The sequence below is a fragment of the Buteo buteo genome, chromosome 27 (assembly GCF_964188355.1).
Source record: "Buteo buteo chromosome 27, bButBut1.hap1.1, whole genome shotgun sequence".
In the NCBI taxonomy this organism is placed as follows: Eukaryota; Metazoa; Chordata; class Aves; order Accipitriformes; family Accipitridae; genus Buteo; species Buteo buteo.
In genome coordinates this window covers 7,976,857-7,998,801 of record NC_134197.1, presented here as the reverse complement: position 1 = coordinate 7,998,801, position 21,945 = coordinate 7,976,857, and the positions used below count along the sequence as shown (strand labels likewise).

Here is a 21,945-nt window from a genome sequence, read left to right as displayed (position 1 = left end):
TACTCTTGTGCTGAATTTGCAATTTGTTTGCTAGCTTGTCCTTGCCAGTAACCTTAAGAGAGCTGAAACTCCTCTAATGACAAAAATTTTGGTATTTTAGTCTGATATTTTTAGAAAATGAGCTAATTTTTATAAAAAATAAAACTGAGTGTTTGCTTAAGAAGGTGTTTATAAAAATAATTTTAAAAAGACTGCATTTGAGTATGAATGATCTTTACTAGACTTTTTTCCATTTCGTTACCAGGTGGAGTTGAGTTGTCCAAAAGAGATGGCATGGAAGGTGAATATGTACAGAGGATACTTGGCAATCTGCCATCCGGAAGAGCAACAGCTTAACTTCATTGAACGTCTGGTAGAGATGGCGAGTAGTTTAGCTATTCGAGAATGGCGAAGACTTCCTCACGTAGTCTCGCATGTTCATACTCCCCTTCTCCAGGTAAGAATGAAAAGTTTTTATTGCCAGTTATTTTCCAGTAGCAGGTTTCAGAACTTTTAGTAACTGTGAGCATAAAATACTTTACCATATAGTACTGATCGGTTTTTCATAATGGTGTATTTTTGCTAAAAGTTGAAGAATATGCATCTCAATTTGGATTCCATTTAAAGTTTTTACAGTTTACCTGAATCTGTTCTGTTTGTGGCATACAGAGGTAGCTATTTAAAAATTGATCAGACAGTTCATCTTTCTTTGTGGACTAATGCATAATGCACTGCAGTACTTGGAGTTCTTGAACGTTCAGTGGGTTTTGAAGTGAGGTCCGTTTTGGGTGGGTATGTTATTGCATTACATTATTTGCAGAAGTGTTGGAATAACCTCCTAAGTGTTCTTTTCAGTTTAACTTGTGAAACGCGGTGTAGAATTTTCTCAACTGTAATGTACTCCTATATTTTTTGGTTTTAAATATTTTTTTTTTAATCAGGGCATTAACATTTAGCTTAGTAAGGGAAAAGTGTGTTTAGAAATGCTGGTGTTCCTTTGAGGAGTAGCATTCTCAACAGGCTGAGCAAGTTCTGAACATGCCTGTGGCTCAAGCATTAAGGTCAAAGAACCAAAAACTGTAAAAGTCTGTTGTTAGTGAAGGACTTTTCAGGTGAGCACTACTACCTTTAGGAAAAATACTGAAGGTTCTGGCCAATGTGAGCCTTACCTTTTCTTTATCATTTCTACATTATATTGCTAAATGTTCTGATTTGCATCAGAGGAAGGAAGTAGGAAGGAATCTAGTCTTTAAGTATATGATATTACTCATTGGAGAGGGATTTAGTTGTATACAAGTTCTGCTGAAAAGTAGAGTGCATTTTATTAGTTAATGTGTGTGCCTCAGAACTTCATGCATTGGTCTTAAGCTTTATTAGTTGTCCAGCTTGCTCATTTGGCAGGTTCTGTTCAACACTGCATTAAAATCTTGTAGTAATTTGTAAAAAGAATTCCCATGTTGAATCACATTGCTTCACAGACTGAGAGATGATGTGGGTTGTGAAGAGTGATCTCTGCTCCCCTCATCTAATCTGATGCCAGCTACAGGAAAGAAAACTTCTTTGGTCTGAGTGGAAGGCCATATTCAGTAATGCTCCTTGTCTACATGTGGGTGGGCATTGTCCAAATTAGCTGTGCTGATTGAAAAGGTCACTGCTTCCAACTAATTGGTTAATTTTAATTCCAGTCTGTTGTGGAGTACTCATGTGAGTAGGTCAGCTGGAAGATTTGAGTCAGTGGTAACCTCTGTCAGGAGCCTTTTGCTGAACTGAGAAGGAATGGACTGCTTGAATCAGAACTGGATGGAGCCCTGTGGCCTTACTAGTTTGTGATCTGAGAGAGATCTATATGCTTTCTGGACAAAAATAGACAAAGCAAGCATAAAGTTTTGAGACAAGCTTGCTCCTAAAGTAGGGGCAGAATTCTGGCAATGAAAGCAGTGAGCTGTCCTATCCAGAATGAAATGAGGGACAGCTAGTGAATTTGGGGTTACAAGAAATTTAAAAACAAACCAACCAACTCCCAAGACTCCCCCCCCCCCCCAAAAAAAAAAACAACCCCAAACTTGCCAAAAGTTGAGTATTATCTAATCTTCAGTGGCTTAATTCTTTGTTAAAATAATTTAAAACAGGGAGGAAGTTTGTAGCTTGAATTTCATACTGTCCCGTAAAATTACGGCAGTATATTGCATGTGACTTTTAACAGAACTGATGTTCAAATTAACTCTTGCCTGCATGCTTGAATCCTTGACTTATAAAGGATGAGTAACTTTCCAGTTACTTAGAGGATGGGCAAAGCTAACACTTTTTATGCTATTTTTCTACTTACTTTTTTCTTAACTCTGTCATCCATTTCTAGGAGAAGGTAGAGCTTGTTGGCTGCTTCTGAATCCTGAAAACATTTTGCTCTCAAAAGGGAGCATACTATTTTCTATTTCTCTAAAGGAGTATACTTGGAATAAGGAAAGTAAAAGATTACCTTTTCTTTCATCCTTGCTAAACAGGTTCTTAGTGCTTATTTAAGTGTGCCATATTTTAGCCTTCAAATCATTAAATATTACAAGACAAAGAATGTACTGTTTTCCAGCATTTATTTAAACATAAACTTGTTTTAAGATGCTGTACACCAGGTACATCTTTATTTTTGCTGTGAGAAATCTTTTATTTTGTTCACACAGCATTGACAATTCAATTTCAAGACAAGAGGTGTTTAAACCCTGTGTGTTTAGTCTTTCTCTTTGGCATACATGTTACTTGCAAATGGTCCACTTAGAAAATTAGGGAAAAGCACTTGTTTCTTGTCCTGTTAGGAAGAGATCGTAAGAACTTGAGACTGCTTTTTTCAGACCTCCAGAAATATTTTTGGGAAGCAGTTGGCACAACTTGTATAATATAGAATATGCAGTTTAATTATTATGTCAGTTGAAATAACATGTTATACATGGTGAAAAATGCATGGCTTGTGTCCTTTGCAACTTTTACACATATTTCACCATAACAAAAATGGACTCCTGTTTCCTTTTGAAATGTATGAAATGTCTACACCCTTTTGTTTTTCTCTTGGATTTAATTGTGTAAATAATTAGTTTTTCAACTGTAAGAGAAGAATTTTTGAGAGTAGGTGTTGCTGCCCAGTATAATTGAATGGAAGTAGGTGCCTAAAACTCATCTTTAAAAAAAATCAGATTTGTCCTTGAGGTGCTTCCAGAAGCTTCTTGAAAATGAACCTTGTGTCCTCTGATTTGTATTGTACAGCTGCAGCCAGAGTATGGAAGTGGGGCTGGAGCAGGATTGTGTTCAGTTTGTCATGCAGTATGTGATCTGGACAAAACATGCCATTCATTTGTCATATAGGCTCAGCGTGTCCCTGTTTAGGTGTCCTGATAAACACGTACCTGACAAAGATTAGCTGTTGTTACTGTTGAGGGAACCTTTCGTCTCCAGGGGAGAAATTCTGGAATATCTCAGTGCAACACAATCTGAAATTTCATAACAGGGATGCATTTCTTGATGGACCATTGCTCAGAGAACTATGAATGAACCTTACATGTAGAAATAGAGAGGACCTTGTTTTCTGAGTTCTGTTTGATATAGCGGCTTCTGTAATTCTGTTTAAGATCAGTAGTTTCACCCTGCGTGTCATGCCCGGTGTGATTTGTAACTAACTAAATCTGCATGATCTAAGTAAGGTACCTCTGCTAAAATGACTGTACTTGTGGGTAGAGCTTACACAGCAGCCCATACCTTTGAATTTTTATAGTATAAGTTGATGCATCAAGTGAATCAGTATGGAAGTGTTCTCCATATTGAGAGGAAGTTGTCAAGTAAATAGATGCAATGCTTCATTTGTTTGAGCTGATACAATACCACTAGAAGGCTTGATGAAATTAATTCCTTCCTGCCAAGTTTTCACTGATATTCAAGTTTTTCCTCCCCTAAGAATGGCAGTATCTGCAGCATGAAATGATTAGTATTGCTAAATAAAGTATTTAAATGCTTTCAGATATCAATTAAAACAAGCTTTTAAAGTAATCTAATATGTATATATCCTTCATGAAGAAATGATAAATCAGTCAATGACTGACAGAGGTACAAATGCAGCCATGAATTTGCACTGCAGTAATTACTTTTTCTTAATATCAGATAGTATGTGATTAAATACCTGTGAGAAAATTAAATTTACGTGATGAATGGTTGTAGGATGAAGGTTAAGCTATTGTGAGAGCTGATACTGAGATGATTGTAGGAAAATATTACTTTGTTTAATTTATTTTGTTTCAAGAGATTTTACTCTATAAATTTGGACTGCTTTTTTTTTTTCCAAATAGTTATCTTATTTGGTTGATTAACAATGAATACAACTGTTATCTGCCAAGTAGTAGCTTGGAGAATACTACATTGGTTTTATTGTACTACAGGTAATTAAATTCCATTAAAGTTTGTGGGCCTTTTCTTTAGGTTGTTGAAGTTTCAACAAAATGTCCGCTGCCTTTGCTAGGTTTGAGACTACTGCCATCTTCTGTTTGTTCCTCTCATTAATCTGAAGATAGTAGATGTCAGTGAAAAACTGTTCTGAACTTAAGTAACTTCTCAAAGCTAAGGTCTTCGCAGAATATCTTAAAGTAACACCTTCAGGAGCATGTAGATAGTATTTCTGTACATTCAAGTTTCTACCAAGAAGTCCAATCATGACCAGGGAACTTAGGCTAGTAAGTTCTGTTGAAAGTTTTGGGTTTTAATTTATGAAAGTTCTGTTAGAAGTTTTTTTTAAGGTCACTATTTTTACTTGATCCTTGTTTTTAGCACACTGTATATATATTTACTTGTGCTTTTCTATGATTAGGGTCGATGTAGTAAGTTCAAACCTGTGTGCTACAATTTAATTCTAACCTGTGGTTTTATTTAGATGTGTGTGGGAAAAAGGATGGGGGTGAAGAAAGTGTGGGGTTTTTGTGGGGTTGTTTTTTGGTTTTTTTTTTTGTTTTTTTTTTAAGAAAAAAGTGCTTCTTAAAAGCAAGACACTACCATTTCAGGGATAATTTGTGCCAAGCATTTGCATTTAAAATAAAAGAAAGGATGAGGGTACCTTTATCTTAATAGTTTAAAGGAAGGACATGTCATAGTTGCCCAAAGTTAAACCTGACAAGCAAACTTGGCAAGCAAACCCATAGTATTATAGGAAGAACACATTAAGTGTAAGTATAGATCAGTAATGTCTTTTTGCAACCAAATAATGTTAGGGCATTCAGATTTTGTCAGAATGAGGTGTGCATGAAATATACTGCTTGATACTTGTACTCCATCCCTGGAGAAGAGGGGAATGTGAATTTATTCAGGGATGTTTTGCAAGCATGTAAGACAGTACTTTATGGCACCTTTATTTTTTAGTAAACAAACATTATTTTAAGACTAGCGACGCATTGGTATAAATTCAGTGGATGAATTCAATGTTTTGGTCAGTGACTAAAGCGTTGAATTAATCTCGGATTTTTTTTTTTTTTGCTATTTTGTTAATGATTGGATTGGTTAAAGGTCATTTATGCAACTAAGAGTCAGCTCCCTAAAACAGCATAGTTTCATCTTTACTTGATCATTTAAAGGTGGCATCATTCATGGACACCTTTTTCTAACAATGAAATTGGCCAGCTTATTGTACTAACCTTTGTCATATTTATATTGTTTAATGTTTTCTAGGCAGCACAGCAAATAATTGAACTTCAAGAAGCAGCCCAAATAAATGCAGGATTGCAACCAACTAATCTGGGGAGGAACAACAGCTTACATGATATGAAGACTGTTGTAAAGACTTGGAGGAACAGGTTACCTATTGTGTCAGATGATTTATCCCACTGGAGCAGCATTTTCATGTGGAGACAACATCATTACCAGGGTAAAACTGCCTGGTCCAGCATGCATTCATCATGTAATTTTCCAGACAACACATTGTTTGAAATAAGTTCTTTGTATTTTTTTTTTTATTTAAACATACAGGAATGTTGTTGATTTTGACAAGTGGTTTTTTTATTCAATTTCCATTTAAGTGTGTCATTATCTTAAGTCATTATTTCATATATATTGCTGTGTAAGGTACTGATGTATATATATAATGTTATTTATAATGACAAACATTTCACGTTTTATTTCTAGCCATTGTAACTGCATATGAAAATAGTTCTCAGCATGATCCTAGTTCCAATAACGCTATGTTGGGAGTTCATGCTTCTGCATCGGCAATTATCCAGTATGGAAAGATAGCTCGAAAACAAGGGCTGGTCAATGTAGCTCTGGATATACTGAGTCGCATTCATACAATTCCAACTGTGCCCATTGTGGACTGCTTTCAGAAGATTCGCCAGCAAGTTAAATGTTATCTTCAGCTGGCTGGAGTCATGGGCAAAAATGAATGTATGCAGGTACAGTAGCTTTATCTCTGAAGTTGTTGCTGGAACTTGGAGGGATTACAAGGGCCATCAGATACATTGATTTAAATAAACTGCCTATATACAGAACAGGGTCTGAATTTTGTTGGCTGTGTTATTCCATGCATAGAGTGTTGCTTTAAGTAATGCTGCTAGTCAAAAGCAGTTATTATCCTCTTTGAACTGAATACTTTGAATATATTAAAAATTATCTGAATAAAAAGTAAAGTGGAAGTATGTTTTTTTAAATCTTACAAGATAGAAAAATGGGAGGGACTTAGAAAGTGATAGTATTTGCAATAGGAAGAAACAACACTATTGCAAGACTAACTGAAGCTCTAAGTCAGTTTTGAGTTTCTGACTCATGAGTGATGGATGGTGGCAAACTGAAGTAAAATTGTATGTGTTAAAAGGAAAGGAAAAAATGTGATTGTAGGCAAAACCCACTGACATATGATTAAAAGGTCAGCAAACTGGGACTTTATAAAAATAATGTAATATAACATAAATAATAATAATAATATAAAAAACCCCAAGGTAACCCATCACCTGATGAATGCTGTCTATACTATCTAATAGTTTTGCATAGGCCAGTGGAAACTTAAAATTGTTGTCAGTCCAGATTTTTAAAATAAAAATTAAATACTAGAAACTCGTGCTATTTAAATTTCAAGAGAATATTTTGGCTGTTGGTTTATGGCACTTTCATCTTAATAAAACCTTCAATTTTAGAAGGCTTTTCTCACTAAGGCATATTTAACAGGGTCTCGAAGTTATTGAATCAACCAATCTGAAGTACTTCACCAAGGAGATGACTGCTGAATTTTATGCATTGAAGGGAATGTTCTTGGCACAGATTAACAAGTAAGTATGTTGGCTGGAAGAGGAACTAGCACATATCTGAGAAAAATGCAGCTGAAGTATTTCAACACAGTATTTGAGCAGTAAAGTTGTTCCATATGTGTATACCAGCCTAAAATTTGTCACAACTGTATAAGAAAGTAAAAGTATACATGAGAGTTCCTTTGAAGTTTGAAGATGTAATGGTTGGTCAGATTTCAAAGTATTGTAGGAAAGAACTAGTTAAAGCAAACATTGCACCATTTCTTTTTTAAAAAGTTTTGTATTTCAAGGGGTGAAATGGGAAGAGGCAGGGAGAATAGGTTTGTCCAAAGCTTTGCAGCTTAAGTTTTTGGTCCCCCCCCCCCCCCCCTCCCCGGTTCTGTGAATACTTAGACAAACTTATGTCTAACTGACATCTTAGTATAGTTGATGAAAGGAGGTTGCTTTAATTATGTTCTTAATGTAAATATCACACATAAAACCAGGGAAAAAAAAAGTTCAGTCTATAAGCTTACAGCTACTTAAACAAAACTAGTCTTCATCTTTGTTTCTCTTATTTCTGTTTCATTGTCATACATTGTATATGTCCCATTAATAGCTGCAACTGGTCAAGGCACAAGAAAATGTGTGGTGGTATAGTTCAGAGTGCTTTGTTAAATCTGCGTGATGCAATATGGAAATGCAACACTCATTTCAGATAATTCAATTGAAAAGACTAATGTAGTGTGCATGGGAGACATCTTGTATCGCAGTAATTAAACACCTAGGTGCAAGCCTTGCTTTCATGCAACTACTTTTGTAATATTTTTGCTTTATGCTGACAGGCATCTTACTATTTTGAGGGAGATCTTTCTTTAATTCAGTAAACAAATATCTTAGCAGTCAAACTTCCTTCGGTGATGCCAAAAAACTGCTTCAGATTTCAACAGCTTTTAGAATGCAGGGTATTTAATGGCAGTATTGCTACATGTTACATATGGGTGGAATAATTCCTTTACCACTACATTGTGGACACTTATGGAATGAAATCCATCAGGTTTTAAGCTGTACACTGCAACCTCACATAGCAATTTAAGTCAGAAAATGATGAATATCTTCTTGTGTAGATACAAGAGAGAATTTTAAATAGGCAGAATGCAATTACTTTGATGGAAGGTGCAGTGGGCTTTTTTTATGGCCGTAAGCGAGCTTAGTTTCAGCTGAGGTGTAAAGAGAAGAAAGTGTACCTCCCCCCATCTTTTCTAATTTTTTTTAAATTCACACAGATAAAGTAAAAGGCAGCTAAACTGTCTCTATTTGTTCTTTCAGGGTAGAATGGATAAAGGTTTCAGTTTAAAACCTGGTTCTGATGTACTTACAGTTTCTTAATCTTACCAAAAAACATACAGGCATTTTAGCACCGCAGTTGAGGTCAGGAATTTATGAAGGTTACAGTTAGGAACAATGGCAGTGTTGAACCTGAGAATGTGTGACTACTGATTACCTGTGTGTCAACTAAACTGGAAGTTAAAGGTCACCTCTGCTCTTGCATCTCCCTGTGCTGCCCATTTGCTGAGCAAGGTGATAGAAACCATTTTTAAAAAGTCATCTCAGGTGTCAAGAATGATGGATTGTAGAGAAGGAGAAAAGAAAACCGACTGAAAAGTCCTCTTTTTATAAAGGAGAGGTAGTGATACAAAGCCATCTATCAGGCTGCTGCTGTGGTAGTTCACTTCAAAACCTCAATCTAGGGTGCAGAAAGCCTCTGAAAGCAAGTAACATATTAATGTAACATAGAAACTAATATATACTTTGACGGACAAAGTTGCTTTCCTTTTTATAGTTTTGCTTCAATAGCTTGTCATTTTAATTTATCACTGTAATCCTCCAAGCTGATATTTTTAGATAAAAAATACTTTACAGTTAATTTTAAAAAATTAGTCACACAAGCATTACGTTACTTTTTTATGGTTTATTTCCACGCTTATTCTGTAAAGGAGAAGTGAGGCACTTTCTATTAATAAGGAATCTTGCAATGCTTTAAGTGTCTTTAGTTCAGTAAAGTGTATGTGAGTTTTCTCTTCCTTTATTTTTATGCCTGAAAAGTTACATAGATTCAGGGGCTGTATATATATTGGGATGAATCATGCCAAATCTTGGAATAGGAATACTTGAGGAAACCTGGAGAAGACTTCAGAAGTATCAAACAAATAATCTTGTGGTTACCAAGAACTGTGTGATTAACCTTCATATTCCTTCACTTTTCCAGTTGTAAAATAACCTTTTAAAGCTGTGGGGATGACTAACTGACTTTTTCCAGATAATGTTGATTGTAAATTTTTTCATTACTTTGGTGGGAGAACAGTTAAGTAAGGTGTAGTCCTCCAAAAGATAGCTAATATGACATCTTCCCAATGTTGCTTTTTCTTACTGCCTTTTTTGATTAGCAGAAAAGGACTTTTTAATGCATTTGCTTCTGTTCTTCTTGTGTTATCCTTTGTTCTTCTTTCTTGCAGTAGCATTGCTTGGGTTGCAACTGCAGTGCACTGAAGTTGTTTGTTTTTTCAGGGAGTATCTGGAGATCTTAGACACTTACATAATTGTTCCCATTATGAAGCATTTACTTTCATAGGTGCTGAACTTTAAGACAAAACAGTCATCAGGGACCTTACTAGAGAACTTAATGTAAAAATTTCATTAAGAAAGTAATTGAGTACCATATCAGAAATCCGACTCTTAGATAATTTAGTAACTTTTTGTTAGTATAAAACTAATATTCTTACTTGCCACAATGCAGGTCTGAAGAAGCAAACAAAGCTTTTTCTGCAGCTGTGCAAATGCATGATGTACTAGTGAAAGCATGGGCGATGTGGGGTGATTACCTGGAGAATATCTTTGTGAAAGAACGTCAGCTTCACCTGGGTGTGTCTGCTATTACTTGCTACCTGCATGCATGTCGTCATCAGAATGAGAGCAAATCAAGAAAATACTTGGCAAAGGTAAGATCTAGATGTTTAAAAAAGAATTGGAGCTCCACCCCTTCAGAAAAGGCTGGATAATGTTCAATGCCCAAATTCATGCAATTAGAGAAATATCAGTTACTGATGGAAAGCTTTAATTTAGGTGGAAAGTCTGCATGTGATTGCTGTTGAGTCACTGCATGTAACTCAACTTGGGTTTTTCTACTTCATTGGGATATCTGGAGTTTTCTTTAGGTATGGAACCTTTTTATGGGAGAAAGGGTAAAAATCACATCCAGCATTTCTACTATATAATGCAGTGAAATAGCTGCAGAAAGGCATCCTTTTGTCCTTTAAAAAGTAACATAATTTGATGCCTGTTTATCATTACTATGGATAATTCATATTAACTTTTACCTCAGTGTTGCATTTTATTCCAAATAAGCCTTTTCTGTAAATTTTTACTCTAATTCAACAAGATTTCAGCCAAAAAAACCTCTTTGTAGTATGTATTTCTTAGTTTGGGCATATTTACTTTAATCTCTCTCATGAAGAAAATTTAAAAAATTATAGCAGACTCTGGAAGACAATCTGAAACATGAAACAAACACAGAAAATATTTTTTTAGATTAAAAGGTGGCCTCGATAGCACTCTGAAGTTTGTTATTCTCCCTGTCTGGTTGCGTAACTGTTAGTGATTTTTAGTCAGTGCTTAATATATTTGCATTTAAATTAAACTGTAGAAAAAGTATTAGGGGTGGACAGTTAAAATAATTAAAAGCACTCAAAGAAATACTCTCAAGCTCTTGCATCAAAGTTAATTATCTGAATAGCATATTTTAGGTTGTACAAATACGCCTCATTTTCCACCCTCCCTCCTTCCCCCAACAAAAACCCCAAAGAATTTGTGGAATGCAGTCATGTTCATTTGCTTTTTCTGTCTTGTTTCATAGCAAGTAGTACACTTACGTTTATTTTTTACATCCTTTGAATATTATTTCTAAGGGAAAAAATGACATTGGTCAGGCATAATGAATGTAAGCTCTTGTGTCTGAGGCAACTTTAACACTTAGAAGGACTCCGTTATCATATTAATAAGATATCTGGTGGGTTTTTGTGCATCATAATGATTGATGTGTCTTGAATTTAAGGGCTGAGATGTCCTCTTGAAATTCTCTTTTAGGTTCTTTGGCTACTGAGTTTTGATGATGATAAGAACACCTTAGCAGATGCGGTAGACAAGTACTGTATTGGTGTCCCACCCATTCAGTGGTTGGCCTGGATTCCACAGCTGTTGACATGCCTGGTTGGCTCAGAGGGCAAACTCCTTCTGAACCTTATTAGTCAGGTACAGAAGATAATCACATTATTGTCTGTAATCTTTGTCTTCAAGATGAGATACAAATATTTTTCAAAGCAAATTAAGAAAATGCCAAGCTTTAAAAATGCTATTTTTTGCAACTGTTGATGAGTTAAAAAATGGTAATTTCTCTCTATAAGTAGAATATTTTAAATTTCAAAGTGAGTGTTACTTAATGAGATTAAATCCAGTGAAATTGCATGCCATGTGTGCATGAGACATTATAGCTTTCCCTCTGGAATTCTATTTATTACATTTTTGTGAACATTATAGAACGCATTTAGAAATAGTTAAAGGCTTGTAACTTAGGAGCAGGGATGAAGAGTTGTTAGCTTTAGTGACTAAAGGGCAAACTATTTCATTAGTGCTTTGTTTCTTATTAGACTTGATTTTAAAAAACAAGGCTCTGTCTGTCACCATCAGAAATCTTACCAGGGCTTTGTAAATTTTCACTTGAAGTTTAGCATGACAAATGATTAGACAAATAAGGATAAGGTTTAAGGAGTTAGATGAAGAAACTGACTTCCTGGATTTGTACCTCTGAAGTGACAGATATGAGTTTTGATTAATTGTGCTTTGGGATTTTACTGCCTATTGTTTGCTCTGAAGCAGAATCTAAGAATAGAACATACACCTGTATCTCGGTATAAAGTTGGTTTAAGCATGTCTGTAGGCTAAGGGAGAATAAGTGACATCTTTCTGTTAATGTGTTTTTAGATACAGTTTTGTTTCTGTTCAGTGCGAACAGGGTTCAAACGTTTTCAGAGATGTTAACTGTTCATGGTCTAACTTCAGCTCTGTTTTAGCATGTGCACAAGCTGGAAACATTTTGATGTTTGTTCATTCAGGTTAATGTAAAACAATTGTGAAGTCCTATTATTGTACAGGTGAACATACAAGCTCTCACGGTAGCCTGTACCCCAGGCCACTTCTGTCTGCAGTGCTCTGCTGTTTCTTGAAAACTGGCATAGGGCAGCTGTTGTGCTGAATTCCTCACGTATTGTTTTTCTTTCCTTCCCTCCACTCCTGATTTTTGAGATACGGACTTCATGATCCATATGGGTCCCTTCCAACTTGGGATGTTCTATGATATCCAGCTGCTTTTACACTATCCCCTGTCTTTGCTCTTTCAAAACTCTGAGAATGTATGTTTTTGTACAGAGAGAATATGTCCGTGTGTGTTTGCATGTGCATTGATACTTGTGTACATAAATCTAGATAAGTATGTGCGTGCATATGTATACATATGTTTCCTTCTCTCTCTCCATAAAATTAAAATGAAAGTCTGAAGAGACCATGCACCCAAACAGCTTAAGAAAGCAAAGTAACTAAGGCAAAAGTTCTGATACATGTGGCTTAGTATTGTCTTGCAATACCAATGTGCTCAGCTGTCTTCTGACAGCAGACAGAAAAAATTATTTCAATGAGTTCTAGACACTTTTTATTTGTTGAGATATGTCTAAAATTTTTAGAAATGAGTGCCTACTTGGAAGTCTTACTGTAGTCGGAGCTTAGGCTCATAAATATCACAGATATTTTTGTTTATCTTGCCTTTGAACTTCAGGACAATAGAAGGAATATAAAATAAAAAAACACCGAATTTTCTGTGTTACTAGTTTAAAACTCTAAGTTTGCAGAAGTACTAGAACCTAAACTTACAATTCTCTTCAAATAATTTACTCTTCGATTACAGCATGAAGCATATGTGTGTCACGTTAGTAATCTACCATAAATACCATGTTACTGAACAGTTAAATGCCATTGCAAAATTTCTACCCCTTACCATACCCATTTGGATGGAGAAAGAATCCATGATTTAATAAAATTGTGGCTGGAGAAGCCTCTAATCATGTCTTAAGATGTGCTTTATCATGGGTAGTACTTAGACACATTGTTTCTTTCCTTTAATAGATACTGAGATTTACAAATTTTAAAGTGGATGCTGAATGTTAATATCTCCTTAGCTTTTTTTTTTTAATGGAGGCCATAAAGTCTCTTTTATTTTTGGGTGAAATTGGTATCCCCTTACATTAAGTGCCACAATTAGGTGGAGTAAAGTTACTCTCTAATGGGTTTTCTTATCAAGTATCATGGGGCTCGCTGGGAATTGTGGCCTAATTTAAAGACTAACTGCTGTCATTATGTCTGTTTTTCTTCCATTATGTACATGAGTAAGATCTTTGAGCTGGCCCAGCTGGTACCCTGGCATTATGCTGTTTTCAGGTTTATTAGGCAATATGATCTGGAAGCCTTAATTAGGTAATGCCTTGTCAGTGTGTGTGGAGTTACCATTTCATCCTGTTTGGGTTTCTGTTACTGAAAGAATCTTTAATTTCCTAGTTTTCCATAAACGGTTGTTTAAAACAAGGAGCTGATTATTACCGAATTGCACTCATTTACAAAGAGAATCTGTACGTGTTGATCTGAACTATAGTCAGTTTTCCTTAACTGAGAAATATTGTGTATCTCCAAATAGGTGGGAAGAGTCTATCCTCAAGCTGTCTACTTCCCTATCAGGACCCTCTATTTGACCTTGAAGATAGAACAACGAGAGCGCTACAAAAGTGGTGAGCTTGATAATGATCAAATTGTTTGGGCTCTTTGTAACTTAGTTATTATTTTGAGTTTCACCTGATTTTACTGGGAAAATAGATTCTCTAGAAAACATACCAACTTATCAAGGCTAAGGAAGAAAATTCTTGATACACTTTGCTTGCATTCATTTGTTTCTGTGAAGTTAAATCTATGGATGGCTTGAGCTGTCTTGAATTTTCTTGAGTAAGTTTCATCTCCTTTGTTCTCATGTCACCTTAATTATTGAGAACCCATGTTCTTTACTGGTTTTTTTATCTTTAAGAATTGGTGGAGAGATAGAAAATTCTTGGATTACAAATACAGAAGAGCATCATAGTTTTCTAAGATGTTCTAGTCTAATTTTGGTTGGAAGAATGAACCATGCAACATTCGTTTTCTTTTCAAATGACTCAAACCTTTAAAAATAATTTTATAAAAGATGAGTTTATGTAACTCAAGTGAGGTAAACTGCTTTGAATAATCTGTACTTTAACGTCTCCATAATAACTTCTTATGGTGAATTTTCAAATAAAATAAGCATCTAAGTTCACACAAAATAATACTAGTTTTGGCTTTGAAGAAATGTTTGGGAGGTGGGGCAACTTGCACAACACCTTTCTTTCCAAGAACAAATCCTATTTAGAATTGTTATGTCAAATGATGCCACAGAGTTTAGTTGTTCTTTTGTCCCATATAATCTCCTGGGAATCCCAGGAGAGCTACTTGAAGAACTCTCCTTTCTGTTGTGTATTCTTTGTTACAAAGTGCATTGTTTATTTAATTGCCCTTTTCACTTGGGAATTGATTCATTAAATTTCTGCATAAAATTTTGAAGTGCAGTAATTAAATAATGTCTTACTTTTCTTTGGGTCCTCCTTTGGAGGAGGAGGAGATGCCTGCATACCCTAATACTTCACTACATTCATATCCAGCGACAGAGGTTTCTCTGCCAAATTCTTGGTATTGCTACGTGCCCAATTAGTGATAACCAATAAAATATTTTCATAGAGGTTCTGCCACAAACTTACTGCTCTGTTGGTGGGTTGTGTGAAGTAGTGGGGGGTCATCTGATAAAGCAAGACTCTGTGCTTAATCACTGACTGATATAGTTGTAATGCAAGAGGTCAATTGTACTAAAAGATATGCTCTACAACAATTTGTGTGTTATTGGCACCAGCATGTTTATTCTTCAGTTACATGTGAGAGATATCCCCAAAAGGGAAGGAAGCAAACCCCCCATAATTTAAATAATTTGATCCTATGTGAAACAATGTCAGTTACTTCAAGAGCATGGTTAGGTAGTGTGAAAGCTAAGGCTATACCTCCTGTGAGTTTTTGAAGAGTGTTTATATTGCTTTAACTTTAGGAAGTCTGTACCACTGAACAGGCATTGGAGCAGAATTTTCTTTCTAAAAACCAAATTTACTTTCTAAAAAAAAAAACCACTTTTTTTCTCAGATTTTCTGAAATTCACTAGGTAATACACTAATACTTAATGCAAAGCTAAAGCAAATTCTTGGAACATTTTATTTTATGTCATGCAGGCTTATGTCAAGTTTATGAAAGGTAATTTTTACTTTTTTTTTTTTTTTTTTTTTTTACATTTTCCACTTTCCAGATTCCGGGCAACAACAGCCAAGTTCAGTTGGAAATCAGTCCCACTCTGCTTCAGATCCTGGGCCAATCAGAGCCACTGCACCAATGTGGCGATGCAGCAGAATTATGCATATGCAGCGAGAATTACATCCAACACTTTTGTCTTCTCTGGAAGGCATTGTAGATCAGATGGTCTGGTTCAGAGAGAATTGGCATGAAGAGGTATTTGGCTTTAATACACCTTCATACATGTGTATCCTCTAAGGAAAAGTTAACTGCAAAATATTTATCTAGAGTTATTTTTAAACATTAAAACATAACTATTTGTTTTGATTAGTAAACTGATGGATTTGTAGAACTGATTGTTCTGTTTGGAATTTTAAGGATCTTGGTTACTTCTGGAAGCAATACAGAGGTTTCCCCAAACTATCTAATTTGATAAATGCTTCTAGGACTTAAGCTGTTGCTTGTGTTAACTGAAAATTTATATTTTTGCACTAAGTTTCACAGATACCAGTTTTCTTCTTGATCTGGTTGTCTGTGACAGGTGATGATTATTGTCCGAAGTTTGAATTACAACAGATTGCAGATGGACATGCCACTCCACTTCTATTATTTGCCTCTCAGAGTGTCAGGCTATTCTGTTCTGTCTACCTAGCACAGTGTTTGTTTGAAGGATTCCTTATATCACATCATTTTCTAATATATCACAACATAGGAAATCTAAAACTTAGCTGCTGTTGAAAGAGCAAGGTATACTTTGTGATGCAGCATTTCCACTGCTCAGTTTGTTCAATTGCAGTGCTAATAAGAATCAGTGCTGTGTCATTCTGACTGACCATCTGATGCAATTTAAAAATACAGTTTTAAATAAATGTTTCTGAGAGGATAACTTTACTATATAAAATGTAGTGTGGAAATAAATACTTGGTGTCAAATCAGAAGGCCTAATCTTCCTGACTATTTTGTCTTTTTTTTTTTTTTTCCCAATCCTTAGGTTCTTAGACAACTGCAGCAGGGCTTGGCAAAGTGCTATTCAGTTGCCTTTGAGAAAAGTGGAGCCGTTTCAGATGCCAAAATCACTCCCCATACACTAAATTTTGTCAAGAAGTTAGTCAGCACTTTTGGAGTAGGTCTTGAGAATGTCTCTAATGTGTCCACCATGTTTTCTAGTGCAGCCTCAGAGTCACTAGCTAGGAGAGCACAGGCAACAGCTCAAGATCCTGTGTTCCAGAAGTTAAAAGGGCAATTTACAACAGGTAAATGTTTAAAATGTTTTTTTAAATGTTACTTTTAATCTCCAGAGAAATTTCCCCTCCAAAGTTCAATTGTGAAGGCCTTCTGCTTTTCTATTCTTCTTCCAATGTTTTTCTTGAGAGAAAATATAGAAAACAGCACCTTTCTGTCATTCACCAAACCTGAAATAGTTTGTTCCAGTCTTCTGTGGAGTAATAAAGATAATTCAAGTGAAAAACAGACCTCAACATAGAGAATGAGTATACTGTTGTATTTTTATTATCTAAAACTGTGGTCAAATCATATATGTGTTTAAAGATAAATTAGATTACTTCACTACAATATTTTTGCAACTCACTTAGAACTGCCTGCTATAGATCAGGGGCAGTAATGATCTCTATTTTATGGTGATGCCAGAATTTAATGAATTTTTCACCCCAAAACTCCAAACTGACAATATTTTGTGAAGTCTTTCAAAACAGCCTGCTTCTGATGAGTAAGATTACTTTAGTGTTTTGGATAACTAGATTATAAAAATCCTATTAAACAAATTTACATCGTTAGGTAAATTGATCAGATCTAATAACAAACATACTTAAGGAAAGTAGCTTTTTTGTTTCATTCGTTTTCTCTTTATCAGTGGAGTTACATGTTTGAGTACCTGATGCTGATTTAAAATTCTAAGCAAAGCTTATAGACAGTAGAGTGTGGCTTTGATATATTTGATGAAAAGTGTTAAGGCCATGCAGCTGTATATGACAGAAGGTGACACTGATTGGCATCAGTGTTTTGGATTGCCAGGATTTTGAATTTTGCATCTCTCTATCTAAACTACATCAGGTTTTCCTTAAAGGTAACTGTAGAATTAGATGAAAATGATTAGTTAAATATAGGTGTTTATTTTTTTAACAGAAGAATTCAAACTTAGTAGTTGTTCAGAACTGGAAAGTTAGAATTTTTGTGAAGATCTGGGTTTTCATCTTTTTCTAAATCTACTTTTCTCTTTACCCTACTGGGACTCAGACTTAGATGATTCTGGCATGAGTTAAAACTCTATCATGTTAGTTTTATAGTGATTTGAAAAAATCGCCTTTCCACATCAAGCTGGTTCCTCCGCAAAAGTGAATCTTGCATTGAGAAGTTATTGTTGATAGAATTCTAAGTTGCATAAAGTTGCCTTAACTTAAAATTATTTGAGGTCTACACAGCTATGAGCATTTACAGAGTTTGACAAATACACTTGCGGTGTTTTTTTCAAGCATTTTACTGATAATGTTGTGAAAATAAGTGAACTGATGGGAATCTTGTGAAAGTAACCCAGTTGTAGATATGCCCTACATATCTTGTGCACGCTATGTGTCGCATGATGTCCTTTCTGAGGCACAACAGTTGCATGACAGCAGATAATGAAAGTCCTGAACCATATGATTAGATTTTTAATGGATGAAGTGTACTAGGGAGGGAAGTGGAAGTAGAAACATTTTATGTGTCTTTAATGGAAGCATACAGGGTGGGGGGGTGGAATCATTGGGCAATGATTAATGGAATAGAATATAACAAATCCAAATGCTGGATTCTCTGCCTAGGGTGGAGTAACGCTGAGCACAGGTATAAATTGGGAGAGGAGTGGCTGCAGAGCAGCCCTGCAGAAAGGGATCTGGTGGTGCAGGTTGACAGCAGACTCAATAGGAGTCAGCAGAGTGCCCTGGCAGCCAAGAGGGCAAACTGCATCCTGGGGGGCATCAACCACAGCATAACCAGCCGGTCAAAAGAGGGGATTATTCCCCTGTATTCAGCATTGTTGTGGCCTCACCTGGAGTACTGTGTGCAGTTCTAGGCCCCACGGTTTAAGGATGTGAAGGAAGGTACTTGAATGTGTCCAGAGGAGGGCAACAGAGCTGGTGACAGGACTGGAAGGAATGTCCTGTGAGGAGCGGCTAAGGACTTTGGGCTTGTCTAGTTTGGAGAAAAGGAGGCCAAGGGGTGACCTCATCACTCTCTGCAGCTTCCTGAGAAGGGGACGTAGAGAGGGAGGTGCTGATCTCTTCTCCTTGGTAACCCGTGATAGGATGTGTGGGAATGGTTCAAAGCTGCACCAGGGGAGGTTTAGACTGGACCTGAGGAAGCATTTCTTTACCGAGAGCATGGTCAGACACTGGAACAGGCTTCCTGGAGAGTTGGTCGATGCCCCAAGCCTGTCAATGTTTAAGAGACATTTGGACAATGTCCTTAATAACATGCTTTAACTTTTGGTCAGCCCTGAATTGGTCTGGCAGTTGGACTAGATGATCGTTGTAGGTCCCTTCCAACTGAAAAACTCTACATTTAATACAAGTTTGGACTCGCTTTTCATTTTTAATAATGGTTTATATGTCTTTCCATTGCAGTAGCAGTATAGTTACTTTTTTATGATTGTTAAGTGTTGTTGATATGCTCAGTTTTTGTTGGATTTGAGTTATTTTTGGTGTGTCATAGTATCTCTTAGTTTCTTTCCTTTGAGTGTTAGAGAGATCTGGGGTTTCAGAAAGTATAAAGGAAAACTAAGTGCAACACCACGCTCAAGTCTGCAAAACCTAAAGTAACGTTTCAGAAACAATTAAGAAAGTTTAGTTACAATTCAGTTACCATTTTTAGTTAAAACAAAAAATAGAAAGGATTTTCGGTTTTTATATGCTGTTGTGTATCTTTTGCATGTCTTTATGATATATAAACAGCAGTTAAGGTTTTCAGGTTTGCTGTCTAATCACAGCTTTTATAAAGTTTTATATGGAACAACATATAAAACAAAGAACAACAACATAGGCCTGGACATAAAAATTGTGTAAAGTCATCAAATGCGGTGTGTTTCTCAGTAAACTTTAGTTTAATAATAAGTAATTACTTTCTGTATATTTTTGTGTTGAAGAGTTCATGTTTTATTTTTCAAGTATGATTAAATGTGAATGTCTACAGGATTAAAATAATTATTTTGCTTAGTGCTAGGTTTGATTTTATTTTAATCTAATAAATTCAGTGTTTTAATTCACAAATGAAGTGTGGGAAAACAGAAGAAATTAAACTGATCGATATACTTATGCATTTTTGTAATTCAATTCATTATGCAGAAAATGAAAATAAGTTTTTTATTAATTTTGTAATAACAGTAAAATGCACATAAATAAACAAATAGGATTGTAATTACTGTGCTGAAGATAACAAAGGCTGTCTTAACATTATGAGAAATCATTTGTAAATCATGCCTACTGTGTCCTTTTGTCTCACTAGAATGTTATTGTTTGTTTGTTTTTCTGATTCTCAGTACCAATTGCATTTAGATGATGGACAGATAATTACAATGGTTGTCTTCCATTTCAAAAGTATCCAAGCTGAGGAGCTGTCTTGGAGTAAACTCTTTTCTTCATTTATTTCTAGATTAATGTTGGCAGCTATGTTTTATAGACACTGTCAACTATGTTTGGTTGCATAATCATTTCCATCAACATCTGAGTTGCATCTTGATTCTGTTTGGAGCCACTGGGGACTCTCACACCTTTTCTTATATTCTAAATACTTTGTCTGCAGTAGTCTGGACTGTTGGAGCTTTGATAGGTCATCTTTTTCCATCCGAACGTTATGTATTTTAAAACCAGATTTTACTTTGAAATTTTTTTTCTGGAACTTCAAATGCATAGTTCTTTGACCATCTGTTCTTTGTTCCTTCTCTCCTTTTCTGCTGAACCTTTGACATCAAAGAACAGGCAAATGCTGAGAAATGTTCCCTTTGAGACCTCTCTCAGCAAAGAAAAGAGAAAAAAATGCCTCAATTGTTCATTTGTGGGCAGATGATAGTTTAGCGTTTGGATTGGCTTCTTTCTGCAACCATCTCTCCACTCACGCTGAATACGAATGGAAAATTCCAAAGTATACCCTTAAAGGGCATGATAATTTTCTTGAGAGTTTTGGCACCCAGCACAATGAATTATTTACTGCTAATGGAAACTCTGTAATCAGAAGGAAGCTGCTTGAAGTCCTGGTGTGTCTCTGAAGTGTGGGGAGAGGTCAGGGGAAAGAGCTCTACTAGTAATTTTCAGCTTTTTTTAAGGATTTTTTTTTTTTTTTTCTCAAGAGTGAGCATAGCATCACTTGGGTAACTCTTTCTTTACTTCCCTTCTAATTTTTAGATAACAGGACGTTATCCAGAAAATCCATGTGAAGAGATTGGAGTTAGCATTGTATTTGACCTTGGTCTGGTCTTTGCAGTCTTGGTTTTCTGGAGGTGACTGATAAACCAGAAGTCCTGCTTTGTATTTCTGCTTTAACTGTCACTGAGATTTTTCATGTTTGTTGGTGCTCTCCAAAAGTTCTTGTGAGATTAAAAAGAATTTTTGGGAAAGTACAGAGTATGTAAATGTCTGAATAATACTTCAAAAGCAAGACATCTCCTCTCTCTTGGAGAATGCTTGGATCTTCTTCAGTATCATATTTATAAAGGATTTGAACTTCTCTGCAAAGCTAAGCTTACATTTCAGTCATAAAGTGGCATCTTACGTGATGGGTGTCCTGGCTCTTTAGTTGAAGATCCTTGGGTCATGAACTTTCTTAAGCAGCTTTGTCTATGGTCAGAATAATCTTTAAAACCTTGCAAATGAGCTATTCTTGTGTGAAAAGCATGAACTGATTAGAACGGTTTTCTACCAATTTAGCAGAAAGGGTTGGTTTTAGTTTTTTAAGGCTTTGTTTGGAGGTGTTTTCTTTCTTTGTTTTTTAATGGTATGTTAATGTTCTGTAGGTCGAGGGCTTTGAGGGGACAGAGGGTTTGGCATTCTAGTTTTGCTAACTCAAGTGTATTCTATTTTTGTGTAGCTTCATGAGAAATGATGGTATAGCTCTCATTCAGAAAGTATTAAGCTTTATCTAGTTCGAATGTTAAGAACCATCAGGAATTTTTAAATCTGTCTCACTGGCAAGGAAGATTGTGCCCCCTGTTTGTCCTCTCAGTGAGAGTGGCAAGAACTTGCCAATT

General features: G+C 35.7%; 1 protein-coding gene across 5 annotated transcripts in view; it reads left to right on the top strand.

The window, feature by feature from the left end:
• Positions 1 to 21,945, top strand: part of TRRAP (transformation/transcription domain associated protein) — a 102,816-nt gene that overhangs the window by 67,297 nt on the left and 13,574 nt on the right. For 3 of the 5 annotated variants that reach the window (XM_075058757.1, XM_075058761.1, XM_075058762.1), the window contains 9 exons: positions 245 to 436; positions 5,671 to 5,899; positions 6,124 to 6,389; positions 7,159 to 7,259; positions 10,015 to 10,216; positions 11,361 to 11,525; positions 14,014 to 14,104; positions 15,730 to 15,929; positions 16,705 to 16,966. In XM_075058757.1, coding sequence (XP_074914858.1) covers positions 245 to 436; positions 5,671 to 5,899; positions 6,124 to 6,389; positions 7,159 to 7,259; positions 10,015 to 10,216; positions 11,361 to 11,525; positions 14,014 to 14,104; positions 15,730 to 15,929; positions 16,705 to 16,966 — 1,708 coding nt within the window. The remainder of the gene's footprint in view (positions 1 to 244; positions 437 to 5,670; positions 5,900 to 6,123; positions 6,390 to 7,158; positions 7,260 to 10,014; positions 10,217 to 11,360; positions 11,526 to 14,013; positions 14,105 to 15,729; positions 15,930 to 16,704; positions 16,967 to 21,945) is intronic. The other 2 variants (XM_075058758.1, XM_075058759.1) reach the window with 1 other exon arrangement.